This window comes from Penicillium chrysogenum (genome assembly GCF_028827035.1).
Source record: "Penicillium chrysogenum strain IBT 35668 chromosome Unknown utg000005l_segment0_segment0, whole genome shotgun sequence".
In the NCBI taxonomy this organism is placed as follows: domain Eukaryota; kingdom Fungi; phylum Ascomycota; class Eurotiomycetes; order Eurotiales; family Aspergillaceae; genus Penicillium; species Penicillium chrysogenum.
In genome coordinates this window covers 8,330,972-8,355,887 of record NW_026622753.1, presented here as the reverse complement: position 1 = coordinate 8,355,887, position 24,916 = coordinate 8,330,972, and the positions used below count along the sequence as shown (strand labels likewise).

Below are 24,916 nucleotides of genomic sequence, written 5' to 3'. Positions count from 1 at the left end.
GCCGACGTTTCCCTGTCTGAATAGCCACCTTGTACCTACTTCATTCCCTTCATTCTAGGTTGGGTCACTGGACGATACCTTAAGTCAACGTTGATTCTGATCTTTGGACTCCCGATTTCCTATGCTCAAGGTCACTTGAAGTCGCAACCAGAGACGAAGAACTGCCTGGGGATTCTAATGAATAGAAAGAAGAATACAAAGCATTCGTAGACCCAGCTAATGAAGGAAAGCAAAGGAACTGAAGGCCTACAAGATATCATAGAGCCATCTGGCAAACACAAAGATGTCAAAAAGGTACCATGTAGTGACCAGCACTGCTTATGTAGTTGTTGAAGACCGACGACAATCAGCAGCTTGCTGTTGAAAGCTGCAATTTCCAGCATGTCGACGTTATTAGCCACAATCATGCAACCAAACCCCTATGCGGAAGCCACAATGACTATAATCAATCTATGCAATTGAATTTCAATTAAACATCCTTATTTAAGTGCATCGAGATCATGCTATGCCTTGCCTACAAACAACGGCCCTCTCGATATTTATTTTCAGTCGTCCAAGTTGAGAGAGACAACAGACTCAGGCATTTTTTCCCCAACAGTAAATGCGTGGCCAAATTTGGGTTGAGCTCATGGTTTAGGGATGTGTATCGTCTTGCTGACCATCATACAACCATGCAGAACGAACATCAGGACCACAGGATGGAACTCGAAAATGGTACCTTCTGCGAAGAGTCCTAGTGGGATATTCTCGTGCGTCCAGCTTTGAGAGACCCAGTAGGCCATAATGGCAGCGATTGACAGAGTGGTAGGAATGGGTGTGCCTTCGAAGTACTTGGATTTTCCGGTCTTATCCTTGGGCAGTACGGCTACAGTCACGTTGAACCGAGCGAGGCGGGTCAGACCGCAGAGAACGAAGAAGCTGAGGAAGACGTGATCAAGCGAGGTCCGGATACCAAGAGCGAATGCGGCAGCGGCGGGGGCGAGACCGAAGGAGATCTAGGGAATATGAACGTTAGCGATAACTCATTGTATTTACTTTGCAGGAGCGATTACGAGGTCAGCTAGCGAGTCGAGCTCTTGCCCCATGAGAGACGATTTCTTGCGCCATCTTGCCACTTTCCCATCCATAAAGTCGAAGAACAGACCGAAAGGCATAAATGCGAGGGCAGCCCAGATGGCACCATATTCAGTTGGGTCTCCGAGGCAGTAGCGCATGGACGAAAAGACCGACATGACTGCTCAACATGTTAGACGCGGATTGGAAAAAGGTTGGGAAATTGAGCTTGCCTCCACAGAAACCTAAGATGCAGAGTTAGCGAGTCAATTCAAACAAAACTTCAGGATATTACGATCTCTTACCATTCATCTCAGTAATCAGATCAGCAAGATGCAAGGCCCTGTTGAGTGTTAGGCTGAACCGAGAGCAAAGGAGCGCGGGAAGCACGAGACTGACTTCACCATGCTGAAATGACCATGATCCGAGGAAAGTAGCATTTTCTGCTTCTCCTGGCCTGTAAATTATAAGCTTCATTGCCCATGAACGACCAAAGGGAAACTTGAACGCACCTCCGTCACTCGAAGGTGGGACACCGCTGGAGGAATCGCTCGATGCCATGGTCGATGTCCGACGAGACATGCTCAAATGGATATCAGATTTGAAGAAAATCTATGGCAAAAGGATAGGCTGTCTCAATAAGATATGAAAAACGGCAAGATTGGGTAAGAAGAATAAAAATGCAGTCAATCCTGCTGGGGAGTGTTGACGGACGCACAGATTCCCTGAGCGGTCAACGTCATTTCAACTGCAGGCAGGCAGAGGCGGTGCAGCTGCGCCACACACACTAGCCACATCCAAACCAAATGTCCGAGCCGATTATCCCCGAATTTCTAAACGAGTTGCTATGTTTGAATATTTAATATGCAATTGCAAGTTCTGGAAAATAAGAAAATAACAGAAACATTTTTGACTGGTGATATTCTACAGCCTGCAGCCAGTGAAGTTGCAATTGCGCAGATGCACAAGAAGACGGAAAGATATTCCTGAAAAAGCTCCCAGATCCCCCAAAACGCCATAAACAGACAGTACATTGGATCGATCAGTAGCCGCGGCCACGGAAGCCACCGCCACCACGAGGGGCGCCACGACCACGAGAGAAGCCGCCGCCGCCGCCGCGGGAGAAACCACCACCACCACGACCACCGCCGAAGCCACCACGGCCACGGGGAGCACCACCACGGCCACCGCGACCACGGGGAGCACCGAATCCACCACGACCACGGGCAGCGGCACCACCGGCGCGCTTGGGCTTAGCAGCTCCTGGGGGAGGCTTGGGCTTGGGGAGGAACCTAAGAGGTGAGTTAGTCAGAAGTGGACGAATAAGCAGAATAGCGAATCGTACTTCTCGAGAGGGAGCAGCTTATCTCCGCCAATGTAGACCTTGTCACCAGCCTTGAAGGAAGTAGCGACAATACCGTCTTGGGGCTTCACGGTGAAGTAGACCTGGTTGATGGGACCGAGAATTTCGTCGACCTTGCCGATTTGGGTCTATAAAGAACCAGTTAGGTCATGAACTTGTATATGATATTGATTTGGTGGAGTAGTTGCGCACCTTGTTCTCCAGGTAGATAGGAGCGTTGAAGTAAGGAATCTTGGGGTTGACTGATTCGCAGACCATCTCACCCTCGCAGGAGTGCATCACGGAACCCAACTCTATCGGCATATCAGCGACACAAATCAAATATAGTAGGATTCAGAAGAATAATTACCCAGAACCTGCGCTGGGGGGCCGAATGACTGCTGGAAGCCTCCGCGACCTGCAACAAAAAAATTTCGTTAGCTCCTTTTACATCCTCGCATCGCATCCACGTTGGAAAATTCTCACCACCACGGCCACCACCGAAACCTCCCCGGTTGGCACCAGAAGCGTTACCACGACCACGGAAAGACATTTTGTGGTGATAAGGGTGATTGACTTGTACAAAGCTGGAGAAGTTTTCGCTTGGTGGAAACTTGAAGCGGTAAAGTGTCGGCTAAGGGCAGAACTAGCACGTGACCTGTGTTTCACCGCCCTCACTAAGAGTCAATTTTCCCCTCCACGCGGAGTATACATGTTCAAAGTTCCTGCCCACAGTTTTATTCCTTTGCGCCATTGCTTCAAGGGTTTTTAATGATGGCATCTGAAACCCCCCAGGAGCTCCCCGCGCGGCCCGCCGCTGAAGCGCAGGCCAAAAACGCATCTGAAGCTGCCACTGCCCCTCCAAAAGATGCGAATGCGAAATCCAAGCAGGCCCCGAGCCCCGATACTCTCCCCGAGTTCATAATCGAGCGAAACAAGCTCTTCGAGGAACTCTGGCAACAATACCTGGAGGAGACCAAGACCCGTCCTCACCCAGAGATCAACGTTACCCTTGACATTGGCGACGGCAACTCCCCCTCCTCGGTCCCTGCCAAAGCCTTCGAGACCACTCCTGGATCTTTCCTCCGCGACTTGCCCAAGGATCTAAGTGCCAATATTGTCATTGCCAAGGTTAATGGAGAACTGTGGGATTTGAACCGACCCCTAGAGAAGGACTGCAGTGTGCTTCTTCTGCCCTTCAGCAACCCCGAGGCCCGTGAAGTCTACTGGCACTCGAGTGCCCATTGCTTGGGCCTAGCCACTGAGTGCGAGTACGGATGTCTTCTTTCCCACGGTCCGCCTACCCCTCAGGGATTTTTCTACGATATGGCCATGCCTGACGGGTATGTTATCTTATCACCTACCCTTCACCATTGCGCCAATGCTAATACATGTGGAAAACAGACGGGTTGTCCGTGAGGCCGACTGGAAAGCGCTTGAAACCAGAGCGTCGCGTAGCTTCAAGGAGAAGCAAAGCTTCGACCGATTGGAGGTTTCCAAGGAGAACCTCAAAAAGATGTTCGCATACAGCAAATACAAGCTGCACTACATTGATAAGCTCATCACCGGCGAAAGCAGCACCGTCTATCGTAACGGTACCCTTGTCGATCTCTGCCGAGGCCCTCATATTCAGAACACTGGCAAGATCAAGGCCTTCAAGATCATGCAGGTAAGCGTCGCTAGTTGACCCCTTGACAGAGGAAGACACATACTAACTTTTATTACCAGAACTCATCAGCCTACTTCCTTGGCGATCAGTCCAACGACTCTCTACAGCGTATTCGTGGTGTTGCCTTCCCAGACAAGAAGCTAATGGCTGAGCACTTGAAATTTTTGGAGGAAGCCGAGAAGCGGAACCACCTTAGAATTGGCAAGGAGCAAGAGCTTTTCTTCTTCGATGAGGCGTCCCCCGGTTGCCCATTCCTCCTTCCCAACGGAACCAAGATCTTCAACCAGCTCCAGTCCCTTCTGCGTAGTGAATACCGCAAGCGAGGCTACCAGGAGGTCCAGACCCCCAATATGTACGATGTCGGCGTCTGGAAAACCTCCGGACACTGGGCCCACTACAAGGATGATATGTTCAAGTTGGATGTCGAGAAGCGCGAGTGGGCTCTGAAGCCCATGAACTGCCCTGGGCACTTCATTCTGTTCGGCCACCGTGAACGTAGCTACCGCGAGCTTCCTATGCGTATTGCAGACTTCGGTGTTCTGCACCGGAATGAGGCTTCGGGTGCCCTGAGTGGTCTGACACGCGTGAGAAAATTTCAACAAGACGATTGTCACATTATCTGCGAAATTTCGCAGATAATGTCTGAAGTTGAGGGTCTGTTCGACTTCTTGAAGTCCATATATGGGCTGTTTGGCTTCACCTTCAAGTTAAAGCTTTCCACTCGCCCCGAGAAGTACATGGGTGCGTTGGAGACCTGGGACCATGCTGAGGACCAGCTCAAGAAGGCCTTGACCAAGTTTATGGGTAATGATTGGACCATTGACGAGGGTGACGGTGCCTTTTACGGACCCAAGATCGATATCACTATTGCCGATGCTCTCCAGCGTGAGTTCCAGTGTGCCACTATTCAGCTCGATTACCAGGCCCCGATCAACTTCAAGCTGGAGTACATGACCAACGAGCAGGGCCAATCGAGTTTGGAACAGCCTAAGGAGGGGGAGGCCAAGAGCAACGAGCTTGCCCCCGGCCGTGCCCGTCCCGTTGTCATTCACCGTGCTATCATCGGTAGTTTCGAGCGGTTTTTGGGTATCTTGACCGAGCACTTTGGTGGCAAGTGGCCTTTCTGGATCAGCCCTCGTCAGATCCTCATTGTTCCAGTGATGCCTGCCGTGAACGACTACGCCCAGGAGCTGCAGCAGATCCTAAAGGGTGATAAACTGAATGTCGATATTGACATTAGCGGTAACACCATGCAGAAGAAGATCCGCACCGGCCAGCTGGCTCAGTACAACTTCATCTTCGTTGTCGGCGCCTCGGAGCGTGAATCTAGGAGTGTCAACGTCCGCAATCGCGATGATCCTGCCACTCAGAAGCAGGGCGTGATGGTGCCCCTTGAGGAGGTGCGGATCAAGCTCAAGGCTCTGCGCAAGGAGCGTCGGTTGGAGAACGCCCTGTAGGGAATATATTCACAGATTTACGGAAAATGAAATGAAGCACACGCAGATATGCTACTGATCCCACTAAATATCCATTATCCCATAGCATACTTACATATGTAATGTAGTAGAGTAACCAGGGTATTGGTTTATCCTAATTACATACGTAATTATCTGTTTAAGCCTACTGCCGTTGCTTCTAACCTTCTCCAAATTTCTAACCTTCCCTTTCCGTATTTCTGCACTTTTGGCCGCTGTTGCCCACGGTAGAGCTACGAGCCCTAATTTTTCGTCTACCCTATAGAGGCTAAGGAGTTTTTATCATAAACGTAACTTCATATAGTGGAGACTTTGTAAGTTTGACCCTATAGAAAGAAACAAAGCTTTAGGATCATTTTGGGGTGTATACAGTGATAACATTGTGGGCATGTGCCATCCTCTGATCGCTCAGGTTTCTTTAACCATTCTACCACTTGTTCGAGGTGAGCTATGATCGCCCGAATAAGTCTTTGTCAAAAGAGCTCATCTTTGCTACTTGTAGTGGTCTTATCAGGGTTATATATGGAACGTATTATTTGACAAGATAAGTGGAAGATAAGCTATGGGCGGGTCTATACGGGTGTATACCAGTGTTTCCCTGAACGCGAGGAGACTACATATACTGTTTTGCTTCCTTGGGATACACTTTTAAGCCCACTATGGGCTTTTCTATTCTGTTATTGGCCGTTCACTCTGAAAACGCTGTCTGCTTCTCTCTACATACGGGTATCTGCATTGTTCCTGCGAGTTCCCTTTAAGGCGTATACGGGACCTCGGTATGTAGGCCCTCCTAGGAACACTGGTTTCTAGTAGTCATGGAACCATTCTAGGAAACCATGCTAGGTCCATTCATAACACTCAGTCTCTTCTCATTCGACTTTCTAGAAACTCATCATTAGTAACTGCGATGTCGTGCCTAGGTTGCTGTGTTCCATCCCCACTCGTCAGTTCCGGGCTTTATTGCTTTACCTTAGCTAGCCGTTTCTATGGCTGCCTATATATTTATGGATCCAGCCTCGTTTCACTGCTTCCCATTCCTTAGCCCAGTTGTCCTTGGTTTCAGGCGGGCTAGGAGCTGATTGCTTATCTTCTCTTGCTCATTTCTGTCCTTCCGTTAGGGGCCTGGCGACGTCCAGCTCTCCTAGCCGTAGTCCGTAAGGATCCTCTTGATCCTCTTCATGTGTCCTGGCTTCATCCAAACCCGGTAAGTATTATATAACCTGGGTTGTTATGTTTTTTTGTCGAGATGAGGATCTGGGCTACCGCGGAATGCGTTTGTAGGGTTTCTCACCGCTCATAACATGACCCTTCCAAGGTTCTTTCTATTTCTCTTTTGGCGTACGTTTTTAGATTGCTGGATAGCTACATGCATTCCTCTCTTCCTGCCCAGAGACCTCCCATTGCCCTGTTACTTTATGATCATTTAGGCCTTTGTTTGCTAGCAGATTCTGTGTTTCGTTTGCTGTTTGGAAATTACATACGTAGTACTTGCGTTTGATAGATTGAATCAACGTAACTTCTCCTCTCGCTTGGTAGCTCTATGCGTAGCCTCCAAACCTCGCTCATTCATCCTTTTAGACCTCGTAGGCATCATCTTGCTGGTCGGTCCGTCGCTCTCTCACTCTCTCTGCCGAGCTGTCAACACATTTGCACCTTCATCTATTCATCTGCCATTCTATAAGTAAACTTCCAATCAACGTCGTATATATCAACCTATCTCACCCAAGCTTTTACCAATATCCCTAAGAACCTCTATAGATCAGTTTGCTAGGGCCTATCCTATAATATCCGTCAACCCGTTGTCTTGGATTGTCGCAGGTTCAATGTTTGGGACTACGCGGACGAGATTAGTCGCGAGTTGATCCATGAAAATGACCTGAGCAACACAATATTACTACGAGGTTCTCTCACTGTTTCTGTGTTTCATACTCCATATCAAGAGAAATAGTCTCGTATCCAATGATGCATGTAAATAATCTCTTGGAGATTTGGCTATTCAACTTTGACCTACCCATGGTGTGCTCCTATATTGATGGAAGCCCGTAGCTGCTCTTAGGATACAAATCTCAGTCTGTTTATCTCAAGAGCTAGCCATTTCGAAGAGAACACCTTTGGCTTCGCTCGTAATCAGGGAATGCCCATTTAACCATCCACTCCGAAGTAAGTACCTCATCAACGGTCGGTCTCTCCTCAGGCCGAAATGACAACATTCGGCGCATCAAATCTAGAAACGCTGCTTTCTCATTCTCGTCAACCGCACCCCCTAATTTACGTCTCCATTTTTGAACACCAATTTCAAAAGAGTCCTCAAGAGAAGGCCATCTGTTTTCCTGGTACGACTCCGTTGGGCATCCTTGTTCATCGAAAAACCGAGGCCGTCCTTCCCAACGCTGCCACCATTCCGAAGGCATAGGCCCTAGTACATCGATGTGCTGAGACACTATTTCATCCCCATGTACGAAATCTGTGCTAAAGATTGCTTTCATTCCAATGATCTCCCAGATTGTCGTAGCTAGACTCCAGATATCTGAGGGATATGTGAGCGGAGCCTGTGGTTCGAATTTGGCTTCTGGAGCTCGAAATGCGGGTGGTGTATGACAGTCTTGACCAAGGCGAACTTCCAGTGTAGGAGAGAAAGCCTCACCAAAGTCGCTTAAAAGCGGTTGTGCGTCAGATAGTGAGAATTTCTCCGCATATTTCCCTAGAAATAGTGGCACCACAGCCTTAGCCGGGATGTTAGGGGATAGTGATTCTCCGTCACGCCGTGTGACTGGAACTGTCTCAGGCTCGCCGTATTGTTGATATAACTGCGCGATGGAAAGGTCGTCAAAGCTCGATGGGAGCTTGACCAAAACGTTATTTAAATGTATGTCTAAACAATGGATGTCCGTATTATCAGCTCACTGATTTCAACATTTTAACAGGAGAAAAGGTATTGCTGCTATTACAAACCTCCATGAATAAAGCCTTGTGAATGGGTATAAGCGACAGCTTCCACAAGTTTATATGATAGTGCTCGAGCAACTTCAATAGAGAAAAGACGGCTAAAGGAGATCTCCCTAAGGTTGCATTGCGTAGGGGTCACCGTGTAACACGTGTGCTTTCCATTAGGACCTTGGACTTCAAATTCATCAAGTAGCTTAGGTACTAGATCACGCCCGGGGTGTATAGGTGAAGACGGCGGAAGTGGAGCAGATAGTGCCTTGAGGACTTTAGTCTCGCGCGACGGTGAGTCTGCCGTATTTATCTTGACAGCAATATATCGCTTGAGATAAGTATCTTGGGCAAGCCAAACAGTCGAGTAGCCACCGAATCCGAGTTTATCTACAATATGATATCGGTCCTTTAGCATATCTCCGACCATGACGGGATGATAACCCCCAGGCGCATATTCTTCGAGAGCCTCCACACCCTTGATCCAGTTGTACTTGATGCGATGGTCCTCAGCCATCGTGGAGGTCAGCCGCGTAAAAGAGCAAGATTTGAGCTTTTGAAGACGCCCAAGGGATGGTACAATTAAATGTGAAGGTCGATGTGGAATCAGCGTTGGAGACAATGGCAAAAAATCCGCGAATATTCTCAAGCAGCGTGTCATGGTATGTCGGAGTGAATGTTTGAAAGGGTGCCCAGGAAAATAAAATACGGACTGAAGCTTGCCTGTCTTTGCGTCTCCAGGGCTGATTATCCACAGATTAAACACCCAGGGGTGTCCGACCACCTTCGCCAGTCGGAGATCGGTGAAAGTCTCGAGCCGAGACTGTAGCCTCGCTCTCCTGGCAGACCAAGATATGCTCTATTCTACACTCAACCAAGTCACCCCTCGTCGTGACACCAAAAAGCGGCCTCGCGGTGCTTGTTGTAGTCACTCGCAGGCGCCAGGCGGTCTGTCAAATGCTTGGCCCGTTTGATGCAAATCTAACCCGATACGAGAATTGGCGGGTTCTCATTAACAAATATGTACGTTAACGTCCATGCGGCTGACAAATTAGGCAAAAGAAAAAAATTTTATAGGTCGCTAAAGCCGCGGAGATTCTCTCGCTTCCTACACCACCTGCAGCAGCTCTGGCAATCGCAGTTGATAAATACAAGACCAGTATTGCAGCAGGGCACCCGGCACTTCTGGCACATGGCAAAGAGGAAGCGCTACAGGCTGATAATACCCATTGATTCTAAAGCCATGTCGGGGATGGGGTTCTTCGGGTGTGTACAGAGCAGACAATACCCTTGAGTTTGCCGAAGCTGCCGAGGCCATTGCGAAGCATGCCGATCTACATGGCCCACGATTTATCATCAAAGAACATTGCGATGGACCAGAAGTGGATGTCAATCTTGTACTCAGCGAGGGCGAGATACTGTTTTCTGAAGTATGCGACGAACAGCCTAAACTAGGCGACGGAACGCTTGAAGAGAAGGCACTGAGTTTTACCGAGTCAGGTGTTATGTGGCATTCAAATTTGCCATCAAGCGAACAGAACTCGGTCGTTCAAGACATGCACCAAAAGCTTTTGCGGCTGGGACTTCACTCCGGTGTATTCTATTAGGAAGCCCGGGTCAAAGCCCTTCTCGTTAAAGCTTTGTTAGCGAAAGTTAAACCGATGGCATAGTCCTGTTGCTAAAGCCTCGGTTGTACTTTTGGTAGCTTCCAGATCTTGCGTGGGCATGGGGGCTGATAATGTTGATCGATTCGACTATGGTGAGCAAAAGAACTGCTACCGAGGCAAGGCGTTTCCTCTTTCCCTGCCTGTGCTGTTTGTGGTATTCTTCGGAAATACCCACGACCTACAGGGCGCAATCACCATGCGCTCTACGACGCATAGCAAAGCACGTTGCTGACGAGGCTTTCGAGGACCTCTACACCCACACGAGCGGGTGTTTTTGAAAGGATGTGGGGCGACCAACATGGGCTCGCGGAAGAGAGAAATGTCGATAGAGGAGTCGTTGACCTTGATGAGTATCCCCAAAAGAGTGCGGCATCACTATGGTTAAGAATGGCAATGAACATCAAATATTACGTTGCTGTCATGCAGCTGTGTTGTAGGAGAACGGGAACTCGGAGGATACGCTGATGTCCGTTGTCACGTGGCCAATAAGATTTAGGTATATTACCATACATAACCATGTGTTATGTACATGGGAGGATTAACTATGTAGTAACATACGAATATCATTCATCTAAGACAACTACATGTACATTTACTATGGAGTATTTCCTATAATCCCTATGCGTACGGAGTACTCCGTAGACTATTGAAGTAATAGTTGCCTAGGTGGAGTACGTGACAGATGTCACCATAGTTATACGTTAGTTACATAGTAGTTAGCGCTGATAGAAACCCATCGACATCAGCCCATTAAAACGGCCAACAGGTTTGATCTCCTGTCGTTTGGACTCTTTGTGCCTCTCTCCTCTTCTCAAGTTTCGAGTTTCCTAATGTATATATGTTGTATCTCTGTTGTTTCTTTGATTCTTTTGCTGTTAAACTCTATATGCTCTTTGTATATGTATTCTATATCCCTTTGAACTAAGTAAAACCCTCACCAAATGGCACAGTCTGCTTAAATTAGAACATTTTCTTTCACTAGAATGACTCCATTTCCTTCATTTCCTTCATTTACCATTTTTCGTTGTCCTAACACTTTTTGTTACAAGCGTGGCGGATCACCCGCGGGGACTGCGGGGCTCTTGAATCCCATCACACTCCTCGACCTTCCCCTTTCCCTTCTCGTTATCTGTCTCTGTTCTCTGTTCTCTCTTTTTTCTATTTTATTCCCTTCTCTCTCTCTTCTCTAAAGGACTCTCGTTTCTCCTCGACTTTCGCCTTTCCTACAGTTCCAAAAGTTCCAAGTCGAACTCGCGACCATGGCTGATTTACAAGGTCGCAAGGTCTTCAAGGTTTTCAACCAGGACTTTATCGTGAGCGAGCAATACAATGTGACCAAGGAGCTGGGCCAGGGAGCCTACGGTATCGTGTGGTAGGTATTCCAGACATCAAGCGTGGAGGGCACTGGACACTGAACACTGGACTCTGGAGATACACGTGCTGATAGTACCAAGTGCCGCAACCAACATCCAGACCGGCGAGGGCGTCGCCGTCAAGAAGGTCACCAATGTCTTCAGCAAGAAGATCCTGGCCAAGCGGGCTTTACGAGAGATCAAGCTGCTTCAGCATTTCCGTGGCCATCGCAATGTAGGCTGCAGCGCATCCTTATCAATACCTGTACCCGCTAACTCAGCCTTCCAGATCACATGCCTGTACGATATGGATATTCCCCGACCGGACAACTTTAACGAAACATATCTCTATGAGGGTAGGTGGCCTACCGCTTTGCGTCGAATAGGACAGGACTGATAATCATGCAGAATTGATGGAATGTGATCTGGCTGCTATCATCCGCTCCGGCCAGCCTTTGACCGATGCCCACTTCCAATCCTTCATCTACCAGATCCTCTGTGGTCTCAAGTACATCCACTCGGCCAACGTCCTGCACCGTGATCTCAAACCCGGTAACCTGCTCGTCAATGCAGACTGTGAGCTCAAGATCTGTGATTTCGGCCTGGCTCGTGGTTTCTCAATCGACCCGGAGGAGAACGCGGGATACATGACCGAATACGTCGCGACCAGATGGTACCGTGCACCGGAGATCATGTTGAGCTTCCAAAGCTATACCAAAGCGAGTATGTAACACCGTCATAACCTGCCACTGAGTTCCCCGTTAACCCCATATGTGTAGTTGACGTCTGGTCCGTGGGCTGTATCCTCGCCGAGCTCCTCGGTGGCCGACCCTTCTTCAAGGGCCGCGACTATGTCGACCAACTGAATCAGATCTTGCACTACCTGGGTACACCAAACGAAGAGACCCTGGCGCGCATTGGATCGCCCCGCGCCCAGGAATATGTGCGCAATCTGCCATTCATGCCGAAGGTGGCCTTCAAGCAGCTGTTCCCTCAAGCCAACCCCGATGCGTTGGATCTGTTGGACCGTATGCTGGCGTTCGATCCATCGTCTCGTATCTCCGTCGAGGAGGCCCTCGAGCACCCCTACCTGCACATCTGGCACGACGCTTCGGACGAGCCAAACTGCCCCACCACCTTCGACTTCCACTTCGAGGTCGTTGATGAAGTGCCCGAGATGCGCAAGATGATCCTCGACGAGGTCATCCGCTTCCGGGCTACCGTCCGCCAGCAATCGCAGGCCCACGCCGCCCAGCAGCAGCAGATCGCTCAGCAGACTAACATCCCCATCCCGGATAACCACCAGGGTCCTTGGAAGACCGAGGATCCTAGACCTCAGGAGGCTACCGCTGGCGGTGGTTACAACCCTAATGACTTGGAATCCTCGCTGCAGCGCGGCATGGACGTGCATCACCGTTGATACCTCTTTTCTTCTTTCTGCCTTTTTCTCGTCTTGTTGGTTCGGCGTGTTGAATCCGATCGTGCTTTCTATCGCGCCTTGCATGTTGATCTAATTTAGCCAAGAGATACCTTCAGAGAAACAAAAAAAGACTGGGATGATTTACATGGGGTCTTCTTTCACCTTTCAATTTCCATTATAACTGCAATCTCGAACACGACTTTCTCCTTTCCGTTTGTGGTTCTGCGAGCTGCGTTCTCACCCCTGCGTGCGTTTCCTACTTCCTTTGGTGTGACATTCGCGTCCAGTCTGAATCCTTTGACTACTTCCAAGGTAAGGCGCTATGATTGTGGTTCCTGGTTGGGTATGATACTTGGGTCTCTATGACATTATGTGAATTGCATCTCATTCAAGTAGGTCCATTATTAGATAGATTGTCAATCAAAAACTTCCCCTTCATCAGATGTTTGTCAATGTGTATCCAACTAAAACGAGGTAGCTCAAATACGTTAGCTTTTATACCTACTACTCTCGATTTCTATGAGGAAATGGCCGTATAGCACTGAGATGTGCTAGCTACGTAATAACCTGGTTTTCGTCAAGAACCTCTTAACTAATTTACTGACTCTTAGCTAGTTCTAGTTCTTATCGATGAGGAGCTTGCAGAGTTTTATAGCTACGCATTCTAGCGATAGGCGGCACACACTCGGATTGAGGAGTCTGTGGCTAGAACTATTGCCGAACCTGAAGCGGCAGTAGCAACCATGCTAAATGCTGACGATCTACTCCCGCGTTTAAGAGGACGGTGGCACGGTATCTACGTACGATAGTCCCGTCGTAGTGATAAAGAAGATCAAGAATGTGGGAAAGCCTACCTGAATCCGCTAGTCTATCACTAAGGTCCTTGATTTCATAGCGACTATGAGTGCATGAATCGATTTATATTATCTTCCGTTAGTACAGCTTAAACTTTATATAACCTTGTAGGTTGACAAGAAGTGAGGGCCAATATGCCTCTAACTATAGATATCAAAGGTGACCTAGGGCTATCTATATCGTTCGGGCTCAAACCCACCTTAGCTTAGCCTCACTTTCTATGCTTGTCTTCTTAGTGATAAGATGTACGGTGTGAACGAGATCATAAAAGGCTGTACAAGATAGTATTGTACTGTGCGACAGAGCTATGTAAGAGAGGAAGAAAGGGTAGTGTGAACTGAGGTATATCAGTAACAAGATATAGTTGTGGACAAGTGGTATTTGATACAGTTATACGTGAGAATTGATTCAATTCAAAGGAGAAGTGAGAGATGACGATACCTACATATATAGTTGTCCTAAGTGTTGAATCTCCCTGTCCTGATCAAGTTTCCAATTGTGCTTCGAATCGGTGAACCATTGGCTGGGAACCATCAGTCTTTCTCTTTGCTTTTGAAGGCGACAGCCGCAAATCTCTGCCATCATAATGAATTACCCCCGGCAATTAAGATTGCCCGATAAAATGGATGCCTATGCCAGTCACCTAGACACCATGAACAGGCACGCACAATAGACGCTGGGATGCGCCTGTCCGATGCTCTTGTGCTCCTCGTCATCGCCACAGGTGTCCCAGCCGGAAGAACAGGATGATCAGCCTTGCTACTCCGTCATGGAGGACGTCACTCCCTCCGCCACTTGTTTGCACTGCTACGCCTATTTTTCACTGCGAACGCATATTACAAAACCAAGAGCGATCCAAACCTGACCCAGCCAGATTCAGATGAGTCTAAAGCGCTTGAGAAACGTGAAGAGGAGGCCTATGAGGCCGCAAAAGTCATTCACAACGAGATGTCCTTTCAGTCTAACAACAAGCTCCACGCCTCAAAGCACACGACAGCAGTAGTTGATGACACTACAGTGGCGTACAGCCAGCCCAGTGGGTGCGGAGGCGGATGCCTTACCACGCGATTTGCCCATTATGAAGTCAGACAGGCCCCTATCGCCAAGCCGGATATGGCATACGAAACTTGGCGCTGTGCATCAACCGTCGTCGGTTTGACGACCCAGCAGAAGTTGCTTGTCGCCTGCCTTGACACCAGCTGCGTCATGACTATCATTGACACAGACCTTCCCACCGTCACGCCCGTTAGCTGATTTCAATTCAGACGGAGACATCAAGCCAAAGAGATGGCCAATGGGAGATCCAGTGGCCATATGCCTTCGGAGTTTTGCCAGGCTAGTACTGCCTGTGTCTCCTCTCTCTGCTTCTTTCTCTCTCTCCTCCCTCAGTCTTTGTTAGCTCGACAATACAGATCGTCGTTCGCCGACAAAAGTCCTTACTTTCTTCCCTGGTCAGAGCTTCAGAGGTGCCCTCGAGAACTAAACTGGCAACCTCTTCGCCTACAATTCGATAACGCAATATGACATCCAAAAATTTGTTATGCTTGCCCACTGAGATCCTGGATATCATTACACTACATACAGTACGCTTATGAGGTCGATTCCCTCTCGCAAACATGCCACCGACTCCATAGCATCGCCGATAGATGTCTCTACAAGTATTATGCGAAAGAATGTGCTCCGCATGTACTTGAGCGCATCGTGATGGACGACAACAGGGACGCCCTCTACAAGCTCTTGGTCCATGAACTCAATTTCCATCAATACTTTCCTCAACCCCCATCATGCTGACAGTCGATACGGATCTTGCAAGAATTGCCGAGCTGCTTGTTGCCTACAGCGGGATGCGTTTGCAAAGCGATCGATACAAACATGCCACATCACTCTTCGTTCCGGCCCACAGGGAATATGAGCGTGACCTCGAAAAAGGCTCTCCTCCACGTCGCGTACAAAGGCAGCCTCGGTGTCCTGGAAGTACTTGTATCCTCTCCGGTAGAGGCTAGAATGCACATGGCCGTTGTTCTGCGGTACGCGGTCAAACAAAGCCATTTAGCCTTGGCTAAATACTTGATCGAGGACGGGAGGCCAATGTCATGGCGCACTTCCCTCCTGCGATAGTTGGGACTGGATGTTGTTCGAAGAGGAGAGACTCGAAAAGTGCGTGGCGGAGGTGTGTTGCAGAGAAGAGAAGTTTGTATCGGTCTTGAACCATAGGAAGGGGCGATCCCTCACATAGAGCCCCGACCCCAATTTGGGCTTCTGGACTATAGCGGTGCCACATGAAGATATTAGCTATGATCCAGCTACGTTGAGTTAAATGTTCTGAGCATGAATACATAATATAAATGTCTTGTTACGGCTCAAATATATACAACAGATTGCACCCTCTATCACCACTAAGGATGTAACTTGCAGCCGACGCAAGGAGCGGGCGGCTCCTCACTATGGTATATATCAGGTCTCGGTTCCCCTGTCACATTCAAATATCCCACGCCACCCTTTTCAAGGCGAAATATGGCATGGTCTACGAGTGTATATGTCCCAGGAACCAGCATCTTCATATCAACGACTGTTGAACCGCCTGGAGGAACACTAACCGTCTGCACAAACTGTCCAGGAGGGCTAACAACATCCCCATCACGGTAGACCTTCTCAAAGGCACTCCCAATAACGTGAAAAGAGCTTGTAAGGTTTGGCCCTGCGTTTCCGAAGAATATTCGAACTTTCTCGCCCACAGAAGCTTTAAGGGGCTTATCTCTCGTTAGCGCAGCCTCGTGTCCATTGAAGACAACAACACTTGGCTCCTCCCGGAGCGCATTGGGATACGAGAACTCCACTATTGATGATGGTTTCCCGTTATCCTCAATTTCCGGAGGTTCATGATAGAACTCGCTCTGCATCACATAGTACTCGCGATCCGCTGGAGGGAGGGCTCCTGTGGCTGGTTCCACATACATGAGACCATACATCCCGTTGGCAATATGTACTGGCACAGGTGCTGCTGCACAATGGTACAAGTAAAGACCTGGGTAATGGAGCCGAAATCTCGCGGTCTTGGTCTGGCCTTCTTCTGCTGTCGTCAGCGCAGAACCCCCTCCCGGCCCTATAAACGCGTGGCAGTCGATATTATGCGGATTGCCGGCTTTGTCACGGTTCGTCAACGATAACTCCACAACATCCCCAACCCGAGCTCGGATGAATGGGCCAGGGACAATGCCATTAAAATTCCACTGTTCGTACTTGTGTTGGCTGGTAAGTTGTTTTGTCTTAGTGCTAGTTGTCAACGGCACTTGGAGGAGAACGGGGTGATTTCGAGTTATCGGTGGAGGTACACTTGGTGCCGCCGTGAGGACAGCCTCCTCTATCGGGAGCTTAGAGCTGTCAATTAATCCTTCCCCCGGGGCAACGTAAGGCTGCGAATGTGACTGCGCTGTTTCATTCCCCCGAGGCACTAGGGTTGTGTCTAGCCCGCTTGCTTCTTCGCCCGTGGTTGTGTCCATCCGGAGGGAACCCTGGTGTCGAAAGTATATTATCACACTGAATGCAATTGATGCAGATAGAGCAAGAGAGTATCTCCACGGGATTCTATCTGCACGGAGCTCTGCGTGAGTTTTTGGTTCGGTCGAAATAAGCCTAGCCTGTGTGACCCCGGCTTGCCAGAATAGTGACGACCGGGCTGCACGCAAAGGCGGGGGGAAAGCTCTTCTCATTTTTGGAGCGAGACATTGTCTGCCCCCTGCCACTAGAATTGAGGGGCTCGATATCGTACGTGAATAATTCATTCCTCTTTGCATGATTCACTTGCCGAAGAGCGATGACTTCTTACTTCAGTTAGGTATGAGAACAAAAGATGGTTTCTCGAAAAATGGATATTCATTAATTCCTTAGGTTCTATCTATACGTGTGCGAGAACGCCCTGTCTAGACTAACCTTGGAATGTCATCCGTCATTATTACAAAGACGTGAAATACCAAAAGAATCTATGATGATTCATTCATTTATATATAATTCTCCGCGGAGATGGAGAAGCTCTATGTTGGAATCTTGTTAAGATCACGAGCTACCTAGATAAGATGAATGACGTCTGTTTGACCCATGTGGAAATAGCTCGATTATTGATCTCTGGTACAGCCAAAAACGGCTCTTTTGCCAATAGGCGTTCCAAGGTTCTGCTATGCAGAAATATAGAACCATACAACCTGGGCAGATAACTACATATGTATGTAGTCCTTATAAGTGGAGTGGCTTAACAATAGGACCATTACGACATACCTATTGTTAATCGTCTGTGATCTTGACAAACTGTTTATAATGCATGAGATCATGACGTTTATTGTGTCTTCATTGCGAGATCTAAAGATTTGAAGGACATGGATGGAGGCGGTAGGGAATAGTAGGAAAGAGTATATGACAACAACAACAGAAACGTAAATTCAACGTAATTTCCACAAGGGCCCACGACCTAAATGGAAGCGGAGCCTTGAAGAAACAAAGTGTCCTCAGAAAAATCTTCGGACAACAGAGAGCTATCTCTGTAAGACAAGTTCCAAAAATTGGCTCAAAGAGCACGGTGTTCAGCTCCTTCAGGGTCAATGGAGACCCCAGGAAAGTACAGTCTGTATCCACAGAGGTCTCAGGGAGGAATATGGTCCTACCAGGCAGCGACATGCTTCGTGCCATTAGACAGGACCGGAGTCCCATCTAGTTTCAGACTAACCTGGACCGCAGCAGAGATCCAACAGGAGACTGAACGTCCAGGACCACGATGTGCAATGTGGACCTGGGGAGTTGAAGAGGGAAGAAAAAAAAAAGGGAGGGAAGTGGGAGGGGAGAGGGTATTTATACCCTGGCAGTGACTGATGCGAGGAAGGAACGAGGTCAATGACGAGTTTTGTTCCGTTGACTAAAAGGGAAGGTGCCTGTCCAGGTCATCGGGTTGGTATGTAGTCATATGTACATACATCCATCTATGTATGCATGTCCATTTCTGAGGCCATTGTGTAGCTTGGAGAAGTAGCATATATGATAGAGCCATAATCAGATCAGACAAAATGAGATTCATGCATTCATGTACGATATCATCGTAAACTAACCGACTATAGCCAGTAGACCTAATAAACCAAGTCAGGAATTCTTAATACCAAGACCAAGACCAATATATATCTCAATAATAATACCCCCTCCACCAAACAGCCATACAAGCCGCAACAACCAGATCAAGCATTTTAATCCCTTCATCTTCAATAACCAACTTCCCCAGTTTCGCACTCTTCCCCCGTAGCCCACCGCCGGCATTCTCCCTCGCCAGCGACAAGTCCAAGCGATCCTCATCGGAATCATAATCCAAATCTCCACCACTACTATTACTCGTACTGCGGTGCGAGTGCGGCTGAGAACCTGGGTGGAGCTGGTTCTGGCGTGCGAAGCGTTGCGCACGCATAGAGGTTCTGCGGAGGAGGGTTGAGGGGTTGAAGTTTGCACGCGAGTCGGCGGGGGGTGAGGCGGGGTGAGGTGGGGTTGAGCCTGGTCCCGTGTGTGCGCGGGGCCGGGCGTAGGCGTTTGGGTTTAGGAATTGGGAGAGAGAGTTGCGCTTTGCCGCTGCGAAGCTGTTGTTCGAGGAGGATGGGTGGAGGGGTCCTCCCTCAAGACTGGGGTTGTTGTCATTTGGGTTGTCATTTGGGCGGGAGACGGACGGGGTTTGGATTTGGCTTTGGGTGAAGGGAGAGAGGTGGTTTGGGTGGGGTTTGTGGATTGCATGGTGGGCATGGGAGTGAAGATTTGCTGCTTGGAAGGGGGTGTTGAAGCGGAGCTCGGCGACGGTTACGGCGGGGGGTGCTTCTGCTTCGCCACTGGGAGGGGATGAAGCCGCCAGGTGTCGGGATCATGTGTTTGCATTTGAGGCTTCGGCCGTTCACGCTGTTTGTGAAGGTACATGTGCCATTCCAGGGAGAAGTGAAGACGTAGTAGCCGCTTTTTAGCTTAGATGAAGATGGGCCATCTGGGTTGTGGCCGTTGCTACTATCTGTGGCGACGGTGTCGTCAAATGGTTTTGACACGCAGAGCTGGCGGTGGAATTTGCGTGGGCCAGTCGGCTGCTCCTTTGGTTGCTCAGCAGCTAAGGATTGGACAATGGCAGAGTTGGGTAGGCGCCCGATTCCCGTCGGGAGATTGGCCGCCAGGCTGGATAATGAAGGCATCTCGTTAGAGCCCGCGAATCTGTTATATCCCGGCGTTGAAATCTCGATATCGACGGCATTGCGGTCCATTCGTGGGGTTGATATAGTTGCCACATTCCATTGTGTACCGGACGTAGGATCACGTCGGATGAGCGTGATATGAAAGCCAGCATTGCTATGAGGGTCGTCATGTTCGTTTCTATGCCGGTTAGGAGATTGCCCGGGGCTTCCTAATGGTGATCCGGTACGGTTATGCGAAGAACGAGGTCGCAATTGCGGTCCATTAGAGTCAAGGCTATGGCGGCCAGCCGCAAACGCCTCGTACTTTGCCTCATACTTTCCCCTCCAGTTCTCTCCCCGATTTTGCAATTGCTCGGTGAATGCGCTCCATCGGGATGTCCTCTTAGACGGGTCCTCGCCTGCTGCAGAATTGGTCCATGACTCTTCACCAGGCGGCAAGGGAGGTAAAGGTCGCCGCGAGACACCGCTCTTACCACCCGATTCTACTGATACCCCTCCAGACGTATTATTAGTCAAAGGGGGCTGCATGTTGGCGACTGGAGTGCCGGAGAAAGATACATTCTCCGCAGTAACCTGCGGCATAGGGACTGGCCGTGGTGGTAGGGCCGGAGGAGCAGTGGCATCCTGCGCGGCGTCATCCTGCGGCATAGGGATTGGACGCGGCGGTAAGGCCGGAGAAGCAATTTCATCCTGCAGCGCAGGGGTTGGACGTAATGGCAAGGCGGGAGGAGCAGTGGCATCCTGTTTAGGCGGTGCCAGCGAAGGCTCGGTGTTGAGGTCCCCTCCGCCACCAACTGGTTTCCGGCGCACATTATTCAGCCGCGCGAACTCGCGTTGTGCCGGGTCGTCGACTCCCGCTTTCGCGAGACGCTCCTTGCGCAACTGGGCCTCCTCTTCGCGCTCTTCTTCCACTTCCTGGAGCAGGGTATCATCGTCGGGAGTCGCGACGTGGAGATAATATAGAGAGGCATTGATCGCCTCGGCAGAGACACTGGATTTGGTCGGGGGTTTGAGAGGTGAGAGGAAGATGTCTGCGCATAGAAATAGCAGTCAGTATGGTTATATTCATTTGGTTGTTAAAGCAGCAACAAGGCGCAACTATGGGACTTTCAAGACCAAAAGACAAAAACCAGAGTGTCAAAACAGTGAATTGATTCATACCTTTGCTTCCTGGCACACGCACAATGTACAAAGACAGCGGTTCGTGCTTCTCGTGAGTTGGATTGCGAGGGTAGGCGGGGGGATTTGATGCGATAGTGGTGACCGAAGACAGTGAGCGTGCCTCGACGGGGCCCTGAGGGATAGTAGACATTGCGGACAAGGCCGCGATCCGCCCCGACAAGAAACGCAGGTAGAATATCGAAAGACAAAGGTTACCTAGGTATGTAGAGTTGAGGTTGGCAAATAAACAATGGGGCTCTCGGCAGTGGGCGGAGTTGATCCGCCGGGGAACGAGGGCTTGGTGTGTTTCTTTTTCTCTTCTGTTCTTCTTTCTGTCTTCTGTCAGTGGGGTGAAGTTGCGCAGGCGAGAAGCAAAGGGATGCAAGGGCGCAAGAATACATGTATAGAATGCTGCCTATCGTGGCGCAGTACGCGTGGGCACCCTTAGGCCTCGATTACGTTGGGATCTACTATAACTACCTACAATACTGTTGGTAAACCTGAGGTCACCAATGCAATTGGCGAAAATTACCGCCGTTGGGGCCAAAATGACCGCCAAACGCCAAAAGACACCTTATCACTAAGGGGAATTCACCAACGACCAGCGCACTTCCCACCAACTTCCACCTCATCCAATGACAACTATATTCGATATCCCGGGCAGCAACGCCCCAAATGTCTTCTCGACACCAATCCAAGCCCTTCTAACCCTTAGCAAACATTCATCAACGCCAGCGCCAGATGAGACAGCCACCAACATCGTCAACTCCGTGGCTTCGTCTTCAGACCCTGCGCACGCGCTCTGGGAGCTCTGAGACGCCTTTTTCACCGCTGTCGCCACCTCTTCAACATCGCACGAGCCTCTCCTCGCCCTTCTCGATGCCCTCCATGCGCAGCCGCCAACGCAGCTCAGCCTACGCGCACGAGCCAAGGCAGAGCGACAGCTGAGCAGCTACATCGGGGCCGACGGAAATCTACACTGGCAGACACTGCCACAGTTCAGCGCGCAGTGGCGCGACGTGCATGATGTACTCGAGGCCTGGCGCGACTGGGATGGCGTGCGTGACTCGGGTGCGGGGGACAGCTGGACTGTCAGTACGGTAGGTAGCAGCGGCGGAGAGTACTTCCTCCGCTTTTGCGTCTTCTCGGCTGCGCTGCTGAAATCGACCAAAGGTAAAGACAAGGCGTATCCTATATGGGTCTTCTATGCGTGCCGCGACGTGCTGGAGCGTGAGAGACCTCAGTTCTGTCCACCAAAAGCCCATAGGATGTCGTCGGAGCAGGTGTGGGCGCTGGATGTCCGAGTGGCAGCGATCTGGATGCGGGATGGGGGCCCGGCACTGTGGGAGGCGGACTATGAGGGGCTGCGGCAGCACTGGGCGGCGGCCTTAGATGAGAAGACGGAGTTGTGGCCGAGGGAGGAGGGGCTGACGCGGGAGCGGTGGCTATTTTGGGGGAATAGGCTACGGGCTTTAAGTACAGAGGGAACATTGGACAAGGAAACTGTGGCAGTGGTTATAGAAGCTGCTGAAGTCGTTAGCCTTTTAGTGGGAGACTCGAACTTAGGGTATTGACGCTACGTACATAAGTGTGACTGCTATTGTTGTTCATGGTTCATATATTTGGTATCTTCAGAATGGCTATACGGCCAGAAATAAAATAGAATGGTCTGAAAAGAAAAAAGGAACACAATTGAAGGAATGCAATCCGGAGGCAGTACTCCTTGGGGGTGTCGATACAAAAAGAAACTCCATGCTGTAACGCCAGACATTTCCATGTCCATGTCCACGTCCTAAAAAGAAACGAAGTGAAAATCCCAATGTTAACTGATATTAGACCACAGTTTCGGACCGTTCGCCTTCTGCAATGACTGGTACACCCAGACCACGATCCGGACTCTGCAAAACAAGCTGTTCATGACGTCGTGCCCGCAGGAAGTCACTGACCGCACGTATCAAGATGAACCAACCAACAATCATGAGAATATATGATATCCATTCACTCGTGGTGATGCCAGACATGGTACCATTCCCTCCATTGCCCCCGCCCTCACCAACTGAGTTAGGGTCGAAGTTGTGGCTGTTGGGGTCAGGTGGAGGAACGTATTCTGAGCCTCCACCGTCGGAGCCGGAACTTTCGTTGCCACCTTTCATATAGAAGCCGTATTGAACAAGAGTAAGACCGAGACCTGCTCGGCTGCCGTTCTTTGCGGCATGGGTAGTGTGGAGGAGATACGTCAGCAAGAAGCCAACAAGCTGGAATGACATTGAGATCATGGCGTTCCAGACAAATGAGAAAACAGATCCAACAGGCAGTCCATCGACATAGACCTCGTCGGAAGAGATACCAGGTGCCACAATGGTGGTCTCCCAGTATGGCGGTGTCGCATCAGCGGCGGCTTCTTCGTATGACTAAATAAGATATCAGCACACAAGTCTTTCGTACATATCAAAGAGAACCAATCATCAACTTACAGGAGGAAGATCATCATTCTTCTCACCCCGTTCTGGCTTGGCGGCAAGATTGGCAAAGACTCCATCATTCGATGAGGCGATCTGCCGACTCCCTCCAGAAGCTGGTGCTGTGAAAGTCGGCAACATGGTCGGCCGTCTAAAAGTCCCTGATTGAGTCCGCTCTGGTGAATCGCCCCTCGACTCCGACGACGACGCCGTGGCGGAAGGGCCGTTATCCGGGGAGCCCGGAAGTCGGGGTCGGCTCGCATCAAGCGCTGCCTGTCATCCGGCTCATTATCATCGTCGGACTCGTCTTCGTCGCCGAAGGCATCGGCCAGTGTCTGTTCATCATCGTTGTGTTGTGGATCGGTGTGTAATAGCCGCCTCGACGATGGCGACGATGAGCGGGATCCGGAACGGTAAGAGGAAGGTGAGGAGGTGTTGTGTTCGGGCCGCGCGTTCAGCGGATAGGAGTGTAGTCCTTCCTCTTCATCTTGGGCATTCACCTAGACATGTAGTGGTCAGTATCCTGCCGAGGGATTCCATCCGGGGGACTTGTTCTGATAGGGGATCAGCGGGGGGTTACGTACCCGTGAATAGCGCTGCGAGCTCATGGCGAGCTGAGCGGGAAGCGACCCTGAATAGAATCAGAAAGTAAAATGGGACAGAAAGGACTTCGGTTAGAATGCGAAAATGATTATCACACAAGTACAAGGGGATGGGAAAATGACGGGGCCGATGAGAAGGCAACAGGAATGGATGTGGCTGATGATGCCTGATGCGCCAGGCCAAAATAGACTGTTCCCGTCTTTGCCTCAACTTGCAGAGGAAGATCCTTCCCCTATACCACAATTATCTTGTGATATCTCTTGTCCACCATGTCTAAAGCACCCGTGAGTATCTAAACATGAGAACTATCCCAAACAGCACCATCGACGAGCCCACTCATGGTTCAATTCCAAGGCAAATCTCCTAACAAACCGCCCAGACCCTTAACCCGCGCTCCCTCCAAAGTCGCCTCAACCACATTCTCAAGCACTGGCCCTCGGATGCAGTCCGCCCAGCCTCAGTCTCCGTCCAAAACTACATCCAATCCCGTCTCCAGCCAGCAGACAAGTCCAGCCCAGCGATCTCCGAGTCCTCCACGAATGCACTTGAATCGCTGCTGAACAACCGCTACGCGCGCAAGTATCCCATGCCGGAGAAGCTCCGCCGGCCGGCCAGTAACCCAGACCACTACGACAATGTCGTACGTGAGTTTGCAGAGGCACCGAACCGCGATTGGCTTGGCCGGTTACGGAAGAGGTTGGCTGGTATTATCCGCTTGACGTGATGTTT

The 24,916-nt window shown here is 49.9% G+C and overlaps 13 protein-coding genes across 13 annotated transcripts; 7 read left to right on the top strand and 6 right to left on the bottom strand.

The window, feature by feature from the left end:
* Positions 1 to 626: 626 nt before the first annotated feature.
* Positions 627 to 1,635, bottom strand: N7489_011544 (CDP-diacylglycerol-serine O-phosphatidyltransferase; the record flags this gene model as incomplete). The annotated part of the gene is made up of 5 exons (XM_056717293.1): positions 627 to 995; positions 1,053 to 1,234; positions 1,359 to 1,396; positions 1,453 to 1,510; positions 1,566 to 1,635. 5 exons carry the CDS (start codon positions 1,633 to 1,635, stop codon positions 627 to 629), a joined length of 717 nt encoding a protein of 238 aa, XP_056564915.1.
* A 460-nt stretch (positions 1,636 to 2,095) lies between these two features.
* Positions 2,096 to 2,994, bottom strand: N7489_011543 (H/ACA ribonucleoprotein complex subunit GAR1/NAF1; the record flags this gene model as incomplete). Its single annotated transcript, XM_056717292.1, has 5 exons — positions 2,882 to 2,994; positions 2,766 to 2,813; positions 2,609 to 2,709; positions 2,399 to 2,544; positions 2,096 to 2,345 (listed from the first exon to the last, which is right to left on the bottom strand). The coding sequence occupies exons 1-5, from the start codon at positions 2,946 to 2,948 to the stop codon at positions 2,096 to 2,098; spliced, it is 612 nt and encodes a 203-aa protein (XP_056564914.1). The 5' UTR covers positions 2,949 to 2,994.
* Positions 2,995 to 3,166: 172 nt separating this feature from the next.
* N7489_011542 (threonine--tRNA ligase THS1) lies at positions 3,167 to 5,521 on the top strand (the record flags this gene model as incomplete). The annotated part of the gene is made up of 3 exons (XM_056717291.1): positions 3,167 to 3,738; positions 3,800 to 4,064; positions 4,124 to 5,521. 3 exons carry the CDS (start codon positions 3,167 to 3,169, stop codon positions 5,519 to 5,521), a joined length of 2,235 nt encoding a protein of 744 aa, XP_056564913.1.
* A 2,105-nt stretch (positions 5,522 to 7,626) lies between these two features.
* N7489_011541 (uncharacterized protein) lies at positions 7,627 to 8,990 on the bottom strand (the record flags this gene model as incomplete). The annotated part of the gene is made up of 2 exons (XM_056717290.1): positions 7,627 to 8,411; positions 8,492 to 8,990. The coding sequence occupies 2 exons, from the start codon at positions 8,988 to 8,990 to the stop codon at positions 7,627 to 7,629; spliced, it is 1,284 nt and encodes a 427-aa protein (XP_056564912.1).
* Positions 8,991 to 9,430: 440 nt separating this feature from the next.
* N7489_011540 (uncharacterized protein) lies at positions 9,431 to 9,706 on the top strand (the record flags this gene model as incomplete). The annotated part of the gene is made up of 2 exons (XM_056717289.1): positions 9,431 to 9,496; positions 9,551 to 9,706. The coding sequence occupies 2 exons, from the start codon at positions 9,431 to 9,433 to the stop codon at positions 9,704 to 9,706; spliced, it is 222 nt and encodes a 73-aa protein (XP_056564911.1).
* Positions 9,707 to 9,716: 10 nt separating this feature from the next.
* Positions 9,717 to 10,080, top strand: N7489_011539 (uncharacterized protein; the record flags this gene model as incomplete). The annotated part of the gene is given in 2 exon segments (XM_056717288.1): positions 9,717 to 9,739; positions 9,750 to 10,080. 2 exon segments carry the CDS (start codon positions 9,717 to 9,719, stop codon positions 10,078 to 10,080), a joined length of 354 nt encoding a protein of 117 aa, XP_056564910.1.
* Positions 10,081 to 11,399: 1,319 nt separating this feature from the next.
* mpkA (mitogen-activated serine/threonine-protein kinase SLT2) lies at positions 11,400 to 12,912 on the top strand (the record flags this gene model as incomplete). The annotated part of the gene is made up of 5 exons (XM_056717287.1): positions 11,400 to 11,512; positions 11,595 to 11,727; positions 11,782 to 11,848; positions 11,901 to 12,215; positions 12,272 to 12,912. 5 exons carry the CDS (start codon positions 11,400 to 11,402, stop codon positions 12,910 to 12,912), a joined length of 1,269 nt encoding a protein of 422 aa, XP_056564909.1.
* A 1,624-nt stretch (positions 12,913 to 14,536) lies between these two features.
* N7489_011537 (uncharacterized protein) lies at positions 14,537 to 15,021 on the top strand (the record flags this gene model as incomplete). The annotated part of the gene is made up of 2 exons (XM_056717286.1): positions 14,537 to 14,564; positions 14,648 to 15,021. The coding sequence occupies 2 exons, from the start codon at positions 14,537 to 14,539 to the stop codon at positions 15,019 to 15,021; spliced, it is 402 nt and encodes a 133-aa protein (XP_056564908.1).
* A 1,142-nt stretch (positions 15,022 to 16,163) lies between these two features.
* Positions 16,164 to 17,267, bottom strand: N7489_011536 (putative multicopper oxidase; the record flags this gene model as incomplete). The annotated part of the gene is made up of 1 exon (XM_056717285.1): positions 16,164 to 17,267. The coding sequence occupies one exon, from the start codon at positions 17,265 to 17,267 to the stop codon at positions 16,164 to 16,166; it is 1,104 nt and encodes a 367-aa protein (XP_056564907.1).
* Positions 17,268 to 18,931: 1,664 nt separating this feature from the next.
* N7489_011535 (uncharacterized protein) lies at positions 18,932 to 21,276 on the bottom strand (the record flags this gene model as incomplete). The annotated part of the gene is made up of 3 exons (XM_056717284.1): positions 18,932 to 19,608; positions 19,700 to 20,995; positions 21,126 to 21,276. The coding sequence occupies 3 exons, from the start codon at positions 21,274 to 21,276 to the stop codon at positions 18,932 to 18,934; spliced, it is 2,124 nt and encodes a 707-aa protein (XP_056564906.1).
* Positions 21,277 to 21,760: 484 nt separating this feature from the next.
* N7489_011534 (DUF3632 domain-containing protein) lies at positions 21,761 to 22,699 on the top strand (the record flags this gene model as incomplete). The annotated part of the gene is made up of 2 exons (XM_056717283.1): positions 21,761 to 21,895; positions 21,986 to 22,699. 2 exons carry the CDS (start codon positions 21,761 to 21,763, stop codon positions 22,697 to 22,699), a joined length of 849 nt encoding a protein of 282 aa, XP_056564905.1.
* Positions 22,700 to 22,957: 258 nt separating this feature from the next.
* N7489_011533 (metal homeostatis BSD2 family protein) lies at positions 22,958 to 24,192 on the bottom strand (the record flags this gene model as incomplete). Its single annotated transcript, XM_056717282.1, has 4 exons — positions 22,958 to 23,536; positions 23,600 to 23,706; positions 23,790 to 24,084; positions 24,169 to 24,192. 4 exons carry the CDS (start codon positions 24,190 to 24,192, stop codon positions 22,958 to 22,960), a joined length of 1,005 nt encoding a protein of 334 aa, XP_056564904.1.
* Positions 24,193 to 24,456: 264 nt separating this feature from the next.
* On the top strand, positions 24,457 to 24,911 carry N7489_011532 (ubiquinol-cytochrome c reductase complex assembly factor 2; the record flags this gene model as incomplete). The annotated part of the gene is made up of 2 exons (XM_056717281.1): positions 24,457 to 24,471; positions 24,567 to 24,911. The coding sequence occupies 2 exons, from the start codon at positions 24,457 to 24,459 to the stop codon at positions 24,909 to 24,911; spliced, it is 360 nt and encodes a 119-aa protein (XP_056564903.1).
* Between the last annotated feature and the right edge of the window lie 5 nt (positions 24,912 to 24,916).